General features: G+C 40.4%; 1 protein-coding gene across 2 annotated transcripts; it reads right to left on the bottom strand.

Moving 5' to 3' along the window:
• Positions 1–346: 346 nt before the first annotated feature.
• THOC1 (THO complex subunit 1) lies at positions 347–18,644 on the bottom strand. 2 transcript variants are annotated; one of them, XM_030266067.4, is made up of 22 exons: positions 18,512–18,644; positions 17,350–17,423; positions 17,182–17,242; positions 16,206–16,272; positions 15,042–15,160; positions 14,326–14,374; positions 13,735–13,830; positions 13,385–13,467; positions 12,900–12,973; positions 12,188–12,296; positions 11,017–11,148; positions 10,545–10,645; positions 9,219–9,285; positions 9,005–9,055; positions 8,272–8,342; positions 7,419–7,442; positions 6,914–7,009; positions 6,569–6,634; positions 4,556–4,639; positions 4,185–4,332; positions 2,664–2,742; positions 347–801 (listed from the first exon to the last, which is right to left on the bottom strand). In XM_030266067.4, the coding sequence occupies exons 1-22, from the start codon at positions 18,557–18,559 to the stop codon at positions 506–508; spliced, it is 1,995 nt and encodes a 664-aa protein (XP_030121927.2). In that variant the 5' UTR covers positions 18,560–18,644; the 3' UTR covers positions 347–505. The 2 variants fall into 2 exon arrangements, with proteins under 2 accessions (XP_030121927.2, XP_002194707.1); XM_002194671.7 differs by lacking the exon at positions 7,419–7,442.
• Between the last annotated feature and the right edge of the window lie 473 nt (positions 18,645–19,117).

The following is a 19,117-nucleotide window of genomic DNA, read 5'->3' as shown; positions in this document are numbered from 1 at the left end:
GAAGTCAGTGCTGTGTCTTGGAGCACCATCACAACTGTCTTATTTTACCTCTACCAGGTAGGTTTTGATAGTCCTCAGCTCCATCACCCCAAAGGGTGACTCCAAAGAAAGGAGTCCACACAGTCCTTCACACACAGTTCTTCGCTGCTGTGAGGAACAAGCTTGCCAATTCTCTGTCCAGCGGGAGGAACCCAAGTTCTGCTGGTGCCAAACTGTCCCACAGTCTGCCCCAAAAGCTGCCAGGACTCTCCATCCTCCCCTTCATGTTCTAGCACCAAAGATGAACGTTCCTAGTTCCAGGCCAGGGTGTCTAATCATTTTCTCTGACAATCTGGACAATCCAACATTAATATTAAAAAGCTTTATATCCTTTACCGAACATAAAATACCCATCAAAAATCTGTTACCTAGCAACAAAAGTAACAATTATCAATGGCAAGCACCAGAAGAGTCACAATTACCAACACCCCCAGCCCCAAGTCAGTCAGCTGGCATCTGAGGCGAGTTAGCTGCTGCCTTCGGTGTCGTTGGTGAGGCTTTCGGCCAGGTCCCCGAGCCCGGCTTTGGTCAGCGCCGTGATCAGGTTCTCAGGGGTGGCGTGAGGGCCCTCCTGATCCTGCCAGGCCACCAGCAGCTGCTTCGCTCTCATCCTCACGTCCTCGCTGTCCAGCTCGATCTGCCGGATATCAGAGTCCTTCATCTCCAAGTAGGGGGCCAAGGCCTTCCACTGCTCCCCCAGCCTGTTTGCAAAGGACTCGATCTGCTCGCCCGTCATGGCTTTGTCCCGTTGCGCCTCTGGACCTGGAGAAAACAGAGAAGGAATCAGTGAGACACGGGGAACATCTCCAGACATTGCAAATGAATCTTTCCCTATCCACCCCATTTTAAATCTTCTGTTTATTTACTGACAGACTGACCTACACATTTCCTGCAGCTTTCCAAACCTACTCGAGCTTCGAGAGCAGATTGTTACAGATGTTTACCTGGGTTTCAAGAGAAATGTCCCTTAATGCCCATAATAACAAAAATCTGGCTTTTTATGTTATCTCCTATTATACTGAGAGAAGTGCTAAAGTCTTAAATACATCAGAACTGCCTCCTCCAAATGAAAACAAGGATTTTGACAGGCAGACTACAGTTTTCAACACAAGTCAATTATAAATTAAAATACAGAATGATCATTAACGTTTAGAAATTTTTAGTCACCTTACTCAAAGTCAACCCAGGTAAACAAACCTGAACAAACAAATCCAGTTTAATTCAATTTTTTCTCATGTTCCTATTGGCAACAGGGTTGTGAAAGTAAATTTCACATGTAGTTAGTACTTTAAGGAATTTTCTGTTGTTCTGGCATTAACATAAAAGCCATGGAACACTAGGCTCTGCTAAGAAGTGAAGTGCTGTAGTGATTACAGATGGGTTTGCACATTCATAGCTTATCTATGGCTTACCACATGTGTTTATTTCACAATTTTAAAGAAAGAAACACCAAAGATTGAGTTATATAGAAAAATGAATCATATTCCCATTTTTAATAAAATGTATTTCATTATAATTGTATGAGTCACTCATTTATCTGAAGTAAGGTTATACTGAGGGAAAGGACACAGGATGCAGAACAACAAAACAATAAAAGCCCTCAGATCACTTTCCTTATATCTAAGACCATGGCTCTGCCAGCAGACCATGGCTCTGCCAGCGTTGCTCTAAGATTTAAAGAAAGATGTAAATCCCACACAGTGACACCACAAAGGTTGTGTGAATTAGCATTAAGCTGAAGAGGAAAGAACCTCTCTATTATTGCAAAGCAGACTACAGAGAAGGTCAAGTGCTGGATGGAAAAGGGCAATGTGAGAGAGATTCACAGAGGCCAACAGGTGGCTTTCCACTAACAGACAGAAGCTTGCAACAAAGCTGCCAGAGGTACCCAGTGTTTGGCTTCCATGTCCTGCATATCCCATCTGTCCATGCTGGGTCCAGGAGCTGGCACACAGGGTTACAACACACAAAGGAAAAGGTGCTGTGAGATGAAGGCACAAATGAGGATGGAAGAGGGCAGATTCACAGACAAAGGAGATGGGGAACGACACCTAGGAGAAGTACATGCCAAGATTTAAGACAAGAGACAAACAGACATGGATTGTGGAGAAAAATGAGGGAGATGATGTTTGTCAGGAAGGTTGCTCTTCTCCCAGAGAAACTTTCGCCTATAAGGTATTTTAAATGAAGAGGAGTAAAGATCTCAGAGTTAGAATATGTCCATTTTAGAAAATCCCACAACTACCACCCCAGGAGGGGCTATCCCAGTGCTTAAGGGCAGAGAACAGGAAAGTGGGTGAGGAGGACTCACACAGGCTTTTACACAGCTGACATTTCAGCCATGAACACCTAGTGACACTGGCAACACAGACCACATAGCAGAAAAGGTGAAAGGGGCTCCTAATGAAAGTGCTAATCCAACAGGTTGGATGCTTTCAGCATTGCAGGCCAGGACACTGGGAGGCTGCTCCTGGTGCCCCATGTCCCAAAAGGCTGCACTTTTTGGTGTGAATGCACTCGGGTAAGCAGGACTGATGGCCCTCAGTGGAAACTATGTTAAAATACAGATTCTGCAACACACATCAAGAAAAAAACTGAAAAGATGAAGAATATGCAAATCTTACTTTCATTGTTTTCCTTTAATAAAGCATCATTATCTTCCTCATCGTCATCTTCACCTGTTTTTATTTCTTCAGAAGGAGGCTACAATGAAAGAACTAAACATCACTGGATGAATTTTGTGTTCAAAGAGAAATTCTACAGCTCTGTACTTGTCTTTGGAATGTGTGTTAGAATGGAAAGCCTGACAATCCCACATGAGAATTAAAAATCCCCCAGAGTCTCCTAAACACCAGTAAGTTTTAATAAAACATTACTAACTAAACCTCATAAAAGCATAAAAGCATCCACTGACACTACAGGACTCCTTTTCATAGTAACAACAAGCATTCCATAGTGAGCTTTAATCACTTGCTTAAAAAAACCCTAGCCAACCAAATTTAAGATCACTACTGATGAACATTTTTTAAGAAGATCATTATTATTGTTATTCACTGATTTTATTCCATACTTGAGAATCCCCCAAAGTTTATGTACTTTTAGACTTCTGGAAGGTGGCAAACAAATACACAAACAACAGACTTTTCACTCCCCCATTTAGCTACTGATCAGCCAAAAGGTTTATCTTTTTCTGCATTTTAGCCACAGGCCTTAGGTACACAGTTGTTTCTTGCCATAGCATCTGGCACATGACAGTAGTACCATCAGGAATATTGCATACAGCCATACCTTAATACATTCAACAAATTCAAATCGTCACATTTTTTCTAAACTTGCAATTAGCATACAGTTAACTCTAATGGCTGGACAAACAACACAACCATATATTAAACTCCAACCTTTAGACCTTCCATTACACAAAATAAAGGTCTCAGTAGAGAAGCAGGGGCTTGTATCTCTAAGACATTGCTGGGTTGTGTGCTAATGCAGAGGCGTAGAAAGGGCCCCTTCCCCACTGGCAGTCTCTCTTGTCACTGTGCAAAAAGCTATCTGAAAGGCTCTCCCCAGACTCCAATTTGTACTCTTGACCAAGCCTTAATTTTACAGCTCCACAAGGTTTATTCTTGTTTTGCATATTTTAGAAGGCAGGGAGCTGACAGAAGAACTCTGGCAAACCTTGCTGTAAAGCTCTGGTAACAGCACAGCACCTTCAGCTGCACATGCTGCCTCTTTCCCTGTCATCCCTGTATATTCACAAACAATGGCTTATACCTTCCATAAAATTGGTCTGCACTGCAAAATGGAACTCAAGCAGCTGGGATTATATATATATATGTGTATATATTCACACACACATACATATAAATATATACCCCTGCCTGTTTTCTTTCACAGAGTACAAGGCAGGGCTCAACAGTTACTAGGTTGATCAATGTTACTCAGTTTATTGTTACTGGAATCTTCAGAGATTAGACTAATTTGATTTGTAATTTTTACTTTAGAGCACAAACTTTTTTCCTGGCTTTTTTTTTTTTTTTTTTTTTTTTTTTTTTCCCCTTCTGTCCCCATGTACCAAATGGACTGCAGAGGGACAAGCAGAAAGTGAATGAATTCAGCATTTATTATTATAAGATAATATTACTTACAGGCAGCTCCTTGGCTAATTTGATCACCATGTTTTCTAGATATTCAGGTAAACTCTTGAATTGTTGGTTTGTTGGCTGGAAGAAGTGGGGACTTCTGCGTGCCAGAAGTCTCAGTGCTCTCCAGCCATAGTTAGAATTGTTCACAGCCCTACGACAAAACACAAGTTTGATTAGTAAAGTCTGACATCTATAAAAACACAGAGAAAGATTTGAAACATTTAGTAATACAATTCTGTTCAAATTTAAACAGTTTTTGTACATTTCTGGAGTCCTACACAGATACTAGTAATGCTGCGAACAGTCTGTTTTCTTTAAAAATCCAAACATGAAACAGATTAAAATCAAGTGAAACACAGCGGAGATGGACGTACTTATACTTATTTTCAACCATATTTTCAGGGTCTGCTTGTTCAATAGCTTCCTCAAAAAATTCCTCCAGTGTTGGCATATATTCCCTAAAAAAAAAAATACATCAAAAAAGAAGCTTAATATGCTTCACAAATTTCTCTAAAATAGATAGTCTTTGTCCCTTCAGACACATCTCAAGCTCATCCACTGAAGAGAAAAAAACAAACCCCAAACCAACCCACTCAAATTTAACTATTTTAAATAAGCAATGATACGTGTTGCTATAAAATTATTTATTGCATAACCACTAGAGTGTGCCAGCAGTTGCCTATTATACACATTTAAACCTTCTGCCATACCAAGAGGTGGCATCAACATCTGTCAACAGCATTTGCACAGCTCACAAGCACTCAGAAGTCTAAAATGGTTGCTAGTTTTGTGCCATTTGATAGTGTCAAAACATGGCTGTCCCTGCTACCCCCCACCTCAGTTCCATCTGCTCTTGGAACCACTTTGTGGTTGGTTCTGACAGGTACTCAAAGCAGCACAAAAGGAACCCTGACCTAAAAGCAGAACACAAATAAAATTTCACACCATCAGGATGGTTTGCTGCTGAGAAGACTCTACCCAAAAAACACAGATTGCATGAGAGCTGGAGGTTACTGAGAGCCAAGACTCTCAGTGGTGCAAAGCAAGCTCGCAATGATCTGCATTTCTCCTACCTAATGCTGACAAAAGACACACCTGCTTCTGCAAGGGAGTCTAGTAAAACGCTAGAGCAGGGGGTGAAGCACACTGGTCTATAATAAATTCACTTCCGTTTTGTTTTCAAAAAGGCATTTTGCCCAGGGCAGCAGTGCCCCATGCATCATCACTGACTACTGGAAAAAAGCCAGCTCCTTGAAAACCCATTTGAGCCCTGCCATATTATCCCCAGAACAGCTATCTAAAAAGGGCACAGCTAAGGAAGTATTAACCCATTTGAATGGAGATGTGAAGAAACAAAGCAAAAAGCTACACTCACTTGACCACGTATGGTCACAAAGCCCATAACAAAAACTTGCAACTGAATCCAGATGCCGTGGGATCTATTTCCTATTTACCATGGCATGCATTTTCTTTGTTTATCTCTATTTGTTAAGGGTTTTATTTATTTTATGTTTATTTAAAGATATTGCAGCACAATACAATCACACACATGGAACCAAAAGCTTTGTTCTCAAACACAAGTCCACTTTAATCCCTTGGTCTAGTAAAGGCAAATACCATGTCAAAGGCCTTCCTGTACTTCCCAGCCTCACAAGAAAGGAAGGCATTTCCTCTGCAAAGCTCTGAGCCTCTAGAAAAGCAATTCCTCCAGCCAGGACATCTGCACAACTAGCATTTCTCCCCAGGCAACCAGACTTTACAGCCACTTCTAGCAAAGTTCTTTTTGGGAACTGTCCCATTTCTTCTCCAAATTTTCTTACTCTGTATCATGTCTGCATAGTTAAAGGGATTTTGGTATCTGTAAGAAAGAAAGTTGTGTAGCAGAGTACATTTTAAGCATTTCCTACAAATGTGCAAGGCTAAGGGACAACCAGTAATTGCATTTTTTTGCATCTGCCCCACAAACACACAGTGTGTGCTGGAAAAATGCCTGGTAGCCAATTTCCTCTTATCTAGCATTGTTTGAAGCGCAGGCCTGCTTGAAAATCATAGCCAAGTAGCATGCTAACTTCATCAGAGCCAGACTTGGCAATCTTCCTTCATTATATAAGGTAATTAATTATACAAACATGTTCTACAAAAGGGGAGTTTTCATCTGGTTTTCAGCTTAGATTTTACTTTAGTAAGCAATGAAAATTACTCGAAGAAGGGAGGAAAACTGTAAAGCGATTTCAAGGCAAAGATTCATACAATCACCTTCCCTCAAGGTGTGAAATGCACACCCCACAAGATCATCTTGTACATCTTCCTTATGCCAATTTTGTAGCTCTCTAATTAGAGTGCTGATTAGTTAGCTTTAGCCAATGACACACTTGTTTTCTACCTACCTACTCTCAGATTTACAGGCTTCCATGTTATCAGGACATAAATTCCAAAGGCGGGTCAGTTCCTCACTGAAAAGCATAAACACACATTGTTTATGTTCATCATTCTACCATGTCACACTTATGGATTGTTTTAAAGAGATCTGTAAAAGATAGTTTATAAGGGAAAAAAAAGCCTACTCCAAGTTTTAAAAGAATGATATACCCTTTAGCAGTTCCAAAGAAAGGATGTTTGAAAACTGCTGTACAGAAAAAACTGGGGGAAAAAACCCCAAACACAAAACCCCTCCAAACCAACTAACCAACCCAAACCCAGAAATTATGTAAAAGAAAGAGAACCCAACGTACTTTCCCATAAGGATTTTTTTGTTTGATCCTTTTCCTAAGAAGTCCTCTGGAGCTGGCCTCTTCCTCACAGGTCTCATTGGCTTAGAATCAGGAGGTCTAAAGAAAAAAAAAAATCTGCTCTTTAGTATCAAACCAGTAATGCCTCAAGAACAAAAAAAAGCTATTTCCCCTTCACCTTTCACCTTGAGATGGTGCCAAGTTAAATCATAATGAAAGGACTAAGGGACAGTGAGTCTAAGTGTGGAAGAAGGCAGTGGGGAAAAGGAGAGAGAAGGCAAAGTAGAGATAAAGGATTTTGCCAGACACCAAAATTAGTTCACTCAAAAATGTAAAGGTCTACCAGAGTCCCACTAAAGAGAAGGAAGTAAATCACAATTGTGTCAGCAGGATGTGATCTACCCTCCTGCTGGGATCAGGGTTGCAAGGTCTCTTTCCCCAGCTGCACCTGATTTCATGGGATTAGAAAGCGGAGATCCCAGAGCACTGAGGTTAGGACAAGACCTACCCAAGCTGAAACTCTGGATGAGATCTAAAGGAGACAGAATATTTACAAAAGTCAAATTTCATACTTCTACTTCCCCACAATCCCACTGCAACAGTAATTTCTCTCTTCTAACAGCCCTCCTCCCTTTTATTTACAAACAGCTTAAGTCACAAAGAGGTGGCTGCACATCATCCCTACAATAAAAGAATCTCCAAAGATATAACGATCCAGAGGCTGTGTGTACAATGAAGATGGGTGGATGTTTGGTCATCCTCTCAAAATAGTCAAGTAGACACATGGAGCCAAAGTTCAAGTTTTGCCACTAGTTAGTAACACAGGAAACTTTCAGTGGTGAAAGCCATCTTACTGTCATTTTCTTTAAGGTAAGTGATCACCATCAAGTGGCAAACTAATATAAATAAGTTGCATAAGAGAATTGTTTCACCAGCTCTAGGTATGCTGCCCTGCGAAAGCCATAATGCCAGAGGCTTCATTGGAGGCAGTCCAAAGGGATATATGGAAAAGTCAGGCACTAACCACTTCCCAGGGTCTGCTGAAAGCAGGAGGCGACAAAACCTGCTCCAATCTCCTGGACCACTGGACCCTCCGTACCACAAAATATTGCCCTGAGTCAACAAAGAATGCTCTCCTGAGAGCATACACACCCATAACCACCTCTTCCCTGACACACTGCAAGCCTTATGACTTTTGGCAGAAATCTAAGAGCCTGCACTCACTGTAAGGAACAGGCAACTGTACCATCTCCAAGTTGTGTGAGTGGTTAATGCTCACGTACACCATGGGTACCAGATTCTGAAATGGAACTACCACTTCAAACAAGCAGCAGAAAGCTTCTGTTTCATAACACAGTTACCTTTCTTTCACAAAGCTTGGGCAGCCCTCATTTTTCCATGAGTTCCAGTTTTCTTCAGTATTTAATATATGCTGTAGAAAGACAGGAAGTATTGCACATTATTAGGGTCATAAGCACTTTCAGAGTTGACCCCAAAGTTTTAAATGGAGCTATTAAAATTAAGGGGAAAACTTAGTAATTGAAACACAAACTGAAATACACAACCTAGAACAATCTTGAAGATCATCAGGATAATCTTAGGCAACTGGTTTAATTTATTCAAAAGCAGTGTAACTCCCCTCTTCAAAAATTGTGGGAAAAGCTTTATTTCCCCTGGTCTAGACAAGAAAATAGATGCGGTCAAAGTAAAGAAGAAAAGAAAAGCAAAAAGACAACTTATTGGGTTTTAATTGATTTCACTTGTATTTCATTTCCATATCTTTGGGCACAGGACTTCTATCTGCAAAACCTTTTAAATATTTTTTGCTTTCCAATAACCCATCATCCTGTTTGTACACATGCACATTCAGGCATATTTCTGTTTCTCCCCCAAAGAAGGAAGAAAGAGTATTAATGAAAATATGGGATAAAACATCACTACCAAATAAAAAGACATTATAAGACAATTTTTTACTAGGATGAGGTAGAAGTTTTCTCAGATATAACAGGTGTGTTCCAAAAGCTAGTTTAAGCTGAAAATGCCTTTTTTATGTGCTATATAGACTTTGTTCAAGGCAGGCATCAAAATACTCACCTCTACCATTTTTGAGAATCTTTCCCCATCTGGAGGATTTTCTGAAAGAAGCTATGAATGGGAGAAAAAAAGATGAACTTTTTGCATTGTATCTGTTGCAGAACATGTATGAAAGCTCCAGAGAAAACAGTGGTTACTGCTTCAAAGGTGGTTGATACATATTACATGCTTAATATTCTTCCATGTAATTTTTATGAGTAGATACTGTACCAACCTGGTAGACTGCTTTTGTAGTATCTTCAATCCAAAGAGACTGTTCATCTGTTAGAACATAGTTTGAACTGCAATTGAAAAAAAAAAACACATCAGAAAGTGTGCTGAGGACACATAATCTATACTACATACCTTCTGAGAGGTCTTAGAGAGGATCTGAGGAAAATGCTTTGAATGTGATCTGCTCTGATCCCAGGGACTGACCATTTATTAGCTTGTAGCATTAATTAGATGCGCTTGGGGACTATACTTTCAAGGTGTAGATTAACCCAATAGGAAGCCCATTTGAGCCATTCAAGATCACCCCTTGATATTGGACGCAAAACACAGGAAATGGGCACAATAAAAAGATTTACCCCAAAAACCCTCATCAAGTGTTATACTACAGCATTTGTATCTCATGACATCCTTGACCACCAATAAGTGACTGTTTATAATGAATATTTTAATGCATTGACATTGAAATGACTGTCACCTCAAAAGGACTGAACTGGAATTCAGAAGACCTGAATTCCGTTCCTTCTCAGCCTTGAATAAACAATCTGCAGAATTAGGATAATGATCCTACAAAGTTTCAAAGAGTTTACAAAGCTCTTTGAAAGCTGTTTACAAAAAGCAATATACAGCAGGTGAGAGACAGCTGCCTTGTTAAGAATGCTAACTGTTATGTGCACATGTGGCCCAGGGCACAGGAAATGAGAGAGATGGGTTTTTCTACAGAATGTTAGACTAGGAACAGATGGGGTTTGGCTCTATCCCATGAATTTATAAAATAAACAATCACCATTGCTATTTCTTGCCATATGAGACACTGCAGTACAGGAAGAAAAAACAAATCAGCAACCAATGCCACACTGCAGAGTCAATATGGATTCAAAATCATGCCACACACAAGTACCTTGCACTGGTCTTAACAACTTGGTGCTGCCAAGGAGAGTGTCCTTCCCTCCCATGGCTGGCACTCACTGTAAGCAAGTTTTAATGGCCTCTACTTCTCTGAGACCCCACAACTGACCAACTTGGCGGAAAATTTACTCCGCAAAGATGAGCAGGTCGTGTTTTTGCCTGTATAGTAAATAGCACAAGTTTGAACAAGTCCAATCAACACTACCGCATGGGAGGGCAAAGAATCAGGCAGAGAAAGAGCAAAATGAATGAGGCCTCTGCTCTTCTGCTGTAAAATAACTTCAGCCACACCCTGTATTTACCAATCAAGGTTCCAAGTTCCACAACTTCAGAGTAAGTAGGCAAACTATTTTAAAATATTTTGGTTTACCTCCGAGTTCTTAATTCTGCACCCCCAAAACACAAAATATTTTCACATTACCTTTTAAATTTGACTTGTCCCTTTAGATACTGAAATAGTATTAGGTACTGCAACAAGATGTGACGACGGAAGTTACTGTCACTCAGCTGTAAATCCATCAGCTAAACAACAATAAAAAGGCAACAGATCTTTAAATATTTACTCTCTTTTAACTTTGTAAAGGCAACATTAGAAATGAAATCAAATAAACAAATGGCAGTGTTACTGAAGACTTTTATTCCAGAAACAGAAGCCCCCAAGTTATTATTAAGAGGCAACCCACAAAGAATAAAATAGAAAATGGAATAGAATAAATCTATCTAAATAAAAGAGACAAACAGTGTAATGGGATACCCAGAGAAACTGTGGAGTCTCGACTGGACATAGTGCTGATCAACTGCTCCAGCTGAGAGCCTTGAGCAGGGAGGCTAAACCAGACATAAGTTCCTTCCAACCTCAATTAGCCTTGGATTCTGGAAGGGAAACCACATACCTTTTCACTAGTTAGGAACTTTGCAAAATATACATGTTCTCCTCCTGTTTTTAATTCTTCCAGCTTTTTTCGGGAAGCCTGGGTGTCATCCAACTTGTAACTTTTGAAAACAGCCAAAACTTCTTCTGAGTACTATAAAACAGAATGAAACATGAAAACAATACTGAACCTTTGTAGACTTAAAGCCAAGCAAGTAAAATACTTGGTAAATCTGCTATCAGCGCATTGAAACAACCCATTTGTTACCGACGTGTAGGACCTCTCTGAACACTACAAATGAAGTGAAAGCATTAGCATGTCAGAACATTTAATCATATGGAATGTTTAAAGTATGCTAAGAGAAGCAGCATTTTGGGTTGTGAACAGTGCTTTTTTGTTTAGATGTCAAGAAGAAAAAAGGTCACATGATGACAGTGATACAGTAAAAAATTTTATCTGAAAGACTTTAGTCTGGCTTTGATCAGTTTCTGAACTGCACCTGTGGTGGTTTTTTGTAGGTTTGTTTTTTTTTTTTAATCTCATTAGTAGATGTCATAAATTAGATTTATATTAGGATGACTGAGTAGATGTCACCTCTTTTTACCAGAACACAGAGAATGAAGATTAAAAAATAACTAAGCTTCTTTGAATTAAAGAAATGCTGAGTGACAAATTTTGAAGAAGCAATACCTTAGCAATAAATTCTCATCAATATTCATACTAAGCAAAACTGAAACAGCTGGCTGAAGGGGACATTCAAGTCATTGTTTCTACAAAGAGATTTGCTTTGTTAGAAACCAGTAATCTTTAGGATCCCACTGGCATCAATATGACTACTCAAAAACAACAGCAAGGACTAGACAGCTATTTATCTTCTCAGGGTAAAAAAACCCACCCAAACTGACAACTTCTGCTTTTTGCAGCTGACAAACCACAAAAAAGTACTTCTGGCACTGCTGCAACATATGAAGTATTTCTGATATTGACATAAATTAAGAGGATTACTGTACATTTTAACACAGTATATTCATTTACTGAAAAAGGCTCACTTCAGAAAAAAAAAAATGCATGTCCTCATCACTTTCCAGCAGCCTGAGCCTTTGAACTGTTCCATGTTTATGCTGTCACTGCTACTCGTGTAAACAATGAACTTTACTTAGGCTGAATGGTTGAATGCATGAGCTCAGATTACCTTAAGAAATGTCTTCCATGATACCTTCTCATAGCACTGCACAGGATTTCTAAAATAATCTTGAAGTGACCAGAATTTTCTATACAGGTTATAATCTATTGGAATGGAACTGTGGAAGAAATAATGAAAAAAAAAAAGACATATTGAAAAGCAATACATTATATGCAAGTTCACTCAGGAATGTACAACCCCAGAAAACATTATTCACTTTGGAAGTAAATTAGTGAGTCAGTAGTGAACCATCACAGAGCAATCTGTAACTCAAAATTTGTCCTTGTAAGAGTTTTCCATTCAATCTATTGTTACTTTCTCACCATAAAAGCAAAAAGAGTGCACAAAAGGGATCTTAAGACTTTTTCATTATCTGTGGCATAAAGGGGAACACAGCTTTTTTTCTCCTTAAGCATATACTCAAAATCCCTGAATACACCTTATCACAAGTTTTGTGAAGTGAATTTGTGAAAGTGTCAAAACCAGAGTGGTTCTCAGCCAGGGTATACAACTTTTTCAGATCTGTAAATTTCTGTCTTTCAGGCAACTTAAACAATTAAGACACTTTCAGGAATCTTCACTGATTAGGTACATCTAATCTTCAGAGGGCAGAACATGAGGAGAATTTCGACCACAACATTTGAAGATACCTCCCAAACAGCTTTTTTCCCCTTTCACTTTATAAAGCTTTGCTTCAGCTTTTAAATTTCTGTCAGCTCACCAACTTGTTGGTGCTTCATCATCTCCCATTTCACCTTCTTCCACGTCCATTCCTTCTTCCCTCTCCTCGGTGTGCTAAATAGGAAAAAATTATTTAAGATTTATACAAATGCCACTACAGTTTGCGCAGAGCTCTCACAGTGTTGTTTACTGTAAACATTCAATTACATATCAGATCAGAAAACTTAAGCTGGTAATTCAAAAGATCTCTGAAGTATTATAACTGTAATATGTGCAACAAATTTCTGTCTTAATGCAATGGTAGCCTCACTTCTGACAGTGCTCATTCCTCACAATCAAACCCATCTTTCTCCCCCTCAGAGTGCACAGTTTAATGTTCCTGGTTAACACGCCTAATCCCAAAACAACAGCTTGGTCTGGCAGAGGGACAACCAAATGATGAACCTACAGTCTCAAACACTTTTTGTGCAAACAATCTTACACGTTTACTGCAGAATCAGTGAAAAATGACATAGGAATTTTCACCTTCTGTCCCAGAGTGCTCTCATGTTCATTGGTATTGAAAACAGTGACATTTTCCAGGTTAAACTGACTCTGTAGGTTAAGCCCTGTGAAAAACAAAGAGAAAGTCTTAAAAGCTGTGAGGTTCCCAAGTCTGTTTATGAAATACTGATATTCAATTCTCAGAGCATTCAAAACTTACATTTGAAATCAAAGCAAATAAAAGTCACAACATCACAGACAGACACAAGAACTAGGATGCAAGTGGCGAATTGATTTGGTCCAACTGGATTTGGTCTGCAACCATCATAGACTTTAAAGGTTCATCTTATTTAATCTCAATGTTAAGTGTGATGAAATGCAAAAAATCTCACCTGACTTTTCTGAAAGTGGAAATAACCTAGCCAAGAACAGCTGAATTCTTCCACAAAAAACTGTGTTTTGTGACTTAGATAATCTTCTTAGGAGATCTAAATATTGTAAAAAGTAAAGGATATTAGTATTTATCCCTCTTTTCATTCCTCATGTAACAGAATCCAAGACTTGCTAATTACATGACCTACAGAGCTAATGAAAGGAAGCTCATAATTGTACATTTGAATACCAGTGACTCTCTCTGACCATACGTATTTCTTCCAAATGCATTCTGCCAATTCTCCTAACACTTTCAACCCCAATAAAAAACAAATTTGAATGAATCCTACTAAAATATAGCCTTGGATACAGGTGTTGTCATTGCTGAGGAATTATATTCTCTATAATGAAGTCCACTGATGAAGAGAGTTCCCTGAGGCCTGAATGACTTTTACATTAAAAGCAAGAATACATATCTGTTCAGAGTGATGCAACTTTTATTACTTACTGAACACATATGAATTAAAATCAAATCATTATGCTAGTTTTCATTTGCTGAGATAGGAAGTTCTTTAATACTGTTCCCCCCTCCCTGAAAAACTACCACTCACCATTGCACATGCGCAACAAGTAATTTTTCCCTGCAGAGTAAAATGTGTTCTGAAACAGAGTAAAGGTATTTAGAACATTAAGAGATCATAAAATCTTCTTGAGCAGATTTAATCCAATCACAAGATATGAGTAAGTATGAGTCACTCCTACAGATAACTCTAAATTTGAGTATTCTCCTACGTAACAGGCAGGTTTCACAAAAAGGCAAATCCCACAAATTCCAAGAAAGCATGTAACACATTTACATCCAGCCTTCCTGAAGAAAAACCATGTGTGGCAATGAACTGTAAGAACACCATCCACTTTTTTTTTCCTTGGAGTGCACTAATTTTTACACTCATTTCCTTTATAACTCCATGTATGATTTGTACAAATAAGCAAAGAGCACACACAAAAGAGGTACTGTATTCACAATACTGATGATATGGAAGAAATTGGTAGATACTTGAATTGACAATAAACAACAGCTTGTGAATATATCAGGGCCTATAACATTATCTGAAACAAACCTGCCTGAATGACTATGGGAAGAGGTTCTAGTCAGAAAATCCAGATTAGGAAAACACTGAGACAGTAGAATGCTTTTCAGGTGCTATCCCTGGAGTTCCTGACACTTATGTGCCAGCCACAAACACAGTTAAATTCTGTTCATTAAAATGGTTCCTGTAGATAAAAGCTTTGGCCAAACTGTACAACATTTTGCAAAAATACCCACCGATTTCCACGTAGCAACATTTTTCTCCACAAAAGTGAAAATTTTATCACACTGATCCAAAGGGAGGCAATCCAGAACATCCCCCAAAAGCACAAAAGGAGTTGATGCAGTGCAGATACCTATGAGGAACAGGGAATTTTTTATTTAACAAATTTGAACTGAAATACAAAATGAAGAGATGTATTACACTTGAGGGACATTTTATGAAAAAAAAAGTAGAAGAAAGAAGTTCTTCTGAGCTCCTACAAATCCTAACAGAAAACTTGGGCTAAAATGTGAACTTTCATTAAAGCTATTTATACACATACCTAAAGAGATTTGAAAAAACTTTGCATTAACATAAAACAAATATTAAAAAAATCACTGTTCTAATGACCTCAAAAATCTGAAACAACGTTCTATCTTTTTGCAGACTGAAAGTGAACTCTTTCAGACTTCTATATCCACAGTTAGTCCCACTACACACATCCATGAAGCCTGTGAACCTTTTCAAGAACCACTAAAACAGAGCTCCAAGTCCATCCACCCATGCTCTGTAGGCAGTGACTGCTTTCCTCACAGCACAGTTGTTGTTATTCTACAGCTCATAAAACATACAGCTTGTAAGCTATATTTACTAAAACAATTTTTGATGAATAATGTGAACAAACAAACAAAATGAAAAGAGCAAAAGCCACTTCATAGGAGAACAGCACACTGATTTCTGACACAATCTGTCATTAAAACAGATTTAAGTATCTAAAAACCAGCCATATACTGACAGGAGATGAGCACAGATACCCACGAGATGTTATTTCTGCCTCTGCCAAGTCATTTTAACTCTCTGCCTCAGTGGTCTCCTCTCTGAAATTATGATGGGAAACTTCTAATAATTTTAGAGTGCTGGACAAAAAACTGCTAATCATGCTGCAACCAAACCCATTCATCTTTTTTTATTAACAAAAAAAACAAAAAAGGTTCCAACACAAATGTCACATATATAACCAAATGTAATTATACTATACTTAATTTCTCTTCTGAAACAAACCCAAGCATAATCACTAGCATAAGAGCCATATATATCACCAAAGGTAACCACAGCAGATGATTTACAGAAATCATTATTTTAAAATTTCCCTAAATGGTCCTTAAAACTGCCAATAGATTTGAAAGAGAGATGCTCACCTTCTGTGACTCCATTAATAGCAAGAGAAATAATTGCCAGGAGATTCTCACATGGAGCTTTGTTTATCTAAACGAAGAAAACAACATTGAAATTCTCCAATCTGACCATAACGTATTTAACAAAACTAAAAATCTTGTTTCCAAACAGGCATATTTAAAACAAATACTGACATTCAACTTTTCAAAACAATCTATGAAATATGACCTATCAGTTAATTGCAGTAAGTTTTTATTGAGAATTAAACCTTTCCTGACTGCTTCCACCCACTAGAGACCCAAATGCACACAGTCATTTACCTTTGAAAATTAGTATCCCACATTAAGATTTCATTTGAATATTACCCGAGCATATATTATTTGACTCCTTTTATCATTCTTTTCAGCTGATAAGGCAGCTTTGTTACATATTAGTAACACATCACAAAACAGTTTTGATTTGAGGAGGCCAAAATATCTCAGTGCTCAAACCCCGCTGCCAGGGGCAGAGACACCTTTCACTAGCCCAGGGTGCTGAAAGCCCCATCCAACCTGACCTTGATCACTTCCACATTGGATGGGGTACCCAGAACATTTCGGGACAACTTGTTCCAGTGCCTCACCACCCTCACCCCTTTCTTTCTAACATCTACTCCAAACCTACCCTTTCTACCCACTCTTAAAGTACAGTTACTGAACAGTGCATGTTTATGAATTAGAATTTTAAGATGTAGCAGACTCTCATAACCATTACAAAGAACTGCTACAAAAGCCTCAGACAACAGCTCTCACCACAGTGTGATGTCTGTAAAATACAAGATTCTACCAATCACCTTGAATCATTTGTATTTAATCTCAATTACCTCACGGTTACATAGCTCCTGCTTTTAATAAGTGTTTTCTCACACTAAAGTAAGTTGTTATTACATTAATACACTAGCCTGCTAATAGAAATTTGAAGCTGAAAAAGAGATAAGCTTCAGCAATTTAAAATACTTACTATTTCTTCTTCTACAACAACTCTAAAAACTTGATCCAAGGTACACTTCTTTTCATTTTCACTGCAAATGAAAACATTCCACCTTAGTTAGTAACAACCCTCAGGCACAAAATTACTAAAACTGATCTAAAGAGGTACTTTTTAAAAAATCAAGTGGCCTTTACTTACCTTCCAGGAACCTGGTTAAACGCATTCAACAATGGCTTGATGCTTTTGTTAATCAGAGCCTCTCTGGTGGATGTCTACCAAAATGCAAAGAAAGAAAAGCTAAGAAAAGTAAAAAACTAAAAGCATCTCCCTCCTTCATCAGACAGTGGACAGAAATAATAAGGAATCCTTCTGCCACACACCTTGTGTTAGCTTACAGAGAGAACTTTGTAACAGGAAGGGCAAATAACAAGCACACAGGAAATTAAGCACGTGAGCTAGTAGAGCATCACACCTCAAACGTGGGCTAAGAGTGTGGTGAAAACAGCATTTCTAAACAATATACAGAGGATCATGCTCTGGTGACCAACAATGTATCCATCATTGTCTCACGTGCTACACTCACAGCTCCAGGTGGTTATGATGGTTTGGGACACAGATCAGAGGACATTCTGAGTCAGATGGGACCCACAAGGATTATCAAGTCCAACTCCTGGCTTTGCACAGACAGCCCTAAGAATTGCATCGTGTGCCTGAAAGCCTCTCGCTGTCTTCAAGGGAGTTAGTAACTCCTCCCAGTTTTCTATCACCTGCAAACTTGCATAGGATCGCTGAAAGTCCTGCGTTTATGAAGATGTTTAAAAGCACACGACTCCTGCCAAGAAGATGGTCTAAAAATTACGACTTCCTGTTACAAAATTGCTCTAATGGATCGAGTGCTTGTGCCTCGAGCACTTCAGTGCAAATCCCATCCTCTTGTTTGACAACTTGGGTGGCAAACGCCGGGATCCGGAGGCCTGGGAACACACGGAGCCCCCCAGCTCCGGGACAGGAAAAGCATCCTTTAGCAGAGTCAGCAAGCGCAGTACGCCCGGACGTTTTGCTGCAGGAGGCAAGCTACACTTTGTCTTTTACATTAATTTTCGCTCCCCTGGAGACTGATCCCGCAGCCCCGGCCGAGCCGGCGCGCAGCCCGCCCTCACCGCCACCCCGCACGCCGCACCTCGGCCGCGCTCAGCTCCATCAAGGAGCGCCCGGGCCGCCGGCGGCAGCAGCCCCGGCCGGGCCGCGGGCCCGGGGGCGCCGAGGTACAGCCGCGCCCCGTAGGCCGGCCCGAGCGGCAGGCACGGAGCGAAGGCTGGAAGGCCGGAGGCGAGGCCGGAGGGAGGCGGGGAAGGCTCACCGTGAAGCGGAGCCGCGCCTCGGGCAGGCTGAAGAGCGGCGGCGACATGTTCGCGGGCGGGCGGCGCTGCGGGCGCGCGCCGATGACGCCGCGGCCCCGCCCTCCCGGCGGAAAGCGGGAGCGGCGCGCGCGCCGCCGGCTGTGGCGGCGGGACGGGCCCGGGAGCGCCGGGCGGTGCCCGGGTTTGGCTTGGGAAACACCGCCGGGACGGTCGGGTCCGACCCGTAACGCGGCACTGCCAGGCCCGCCGCCAAAACACGTCCCCAAGGGCCACATCCGCACGCTTGCAGAGATGGCGACTCCGCCGCTTCCCTGGACAGCCCGTTCTAATGCCTGGCAGCCCTGCCGGCTGTTCCCGGTAGCCAGCCGGAACCTCCCGTGGCACAGCTTGGGGCCGTTTGCTCCTGTCCTGTCAGGTGTTGCCAGGGAGACGAGGCCGACCCCCGGCTGTGCACAGCCTCCTCCCGGGTGTTGTAGAGGGCGATGAGGTCTTCCCTTGGTGTGCAGGTGTTAGAAGGATAAATGACTTCTCGGTAGAATTGGCTTATTAAAGTTTAGTATTTGACATGGTTCAGTGATCTCGGATGGTCAGCAAAGCTTGAGGAG

This window comes from Taeniopygia guttata, chromosome 2 (genome assembly GCF_048771995.1).
Source record: "Taeniopygia guttata chromosome 2, bTaeGut7.mat, whole genome shotgun sequence".
Lineage (NCBI taxonomy): Eukaryota > Metazoa > Chordata > Aves > Passeriformes > Estrildidae > Taeniopygia > Taeniopygia guttata.
This window is presented reverse-complemented; position numbering and strand designations above follow the sequence as displayed.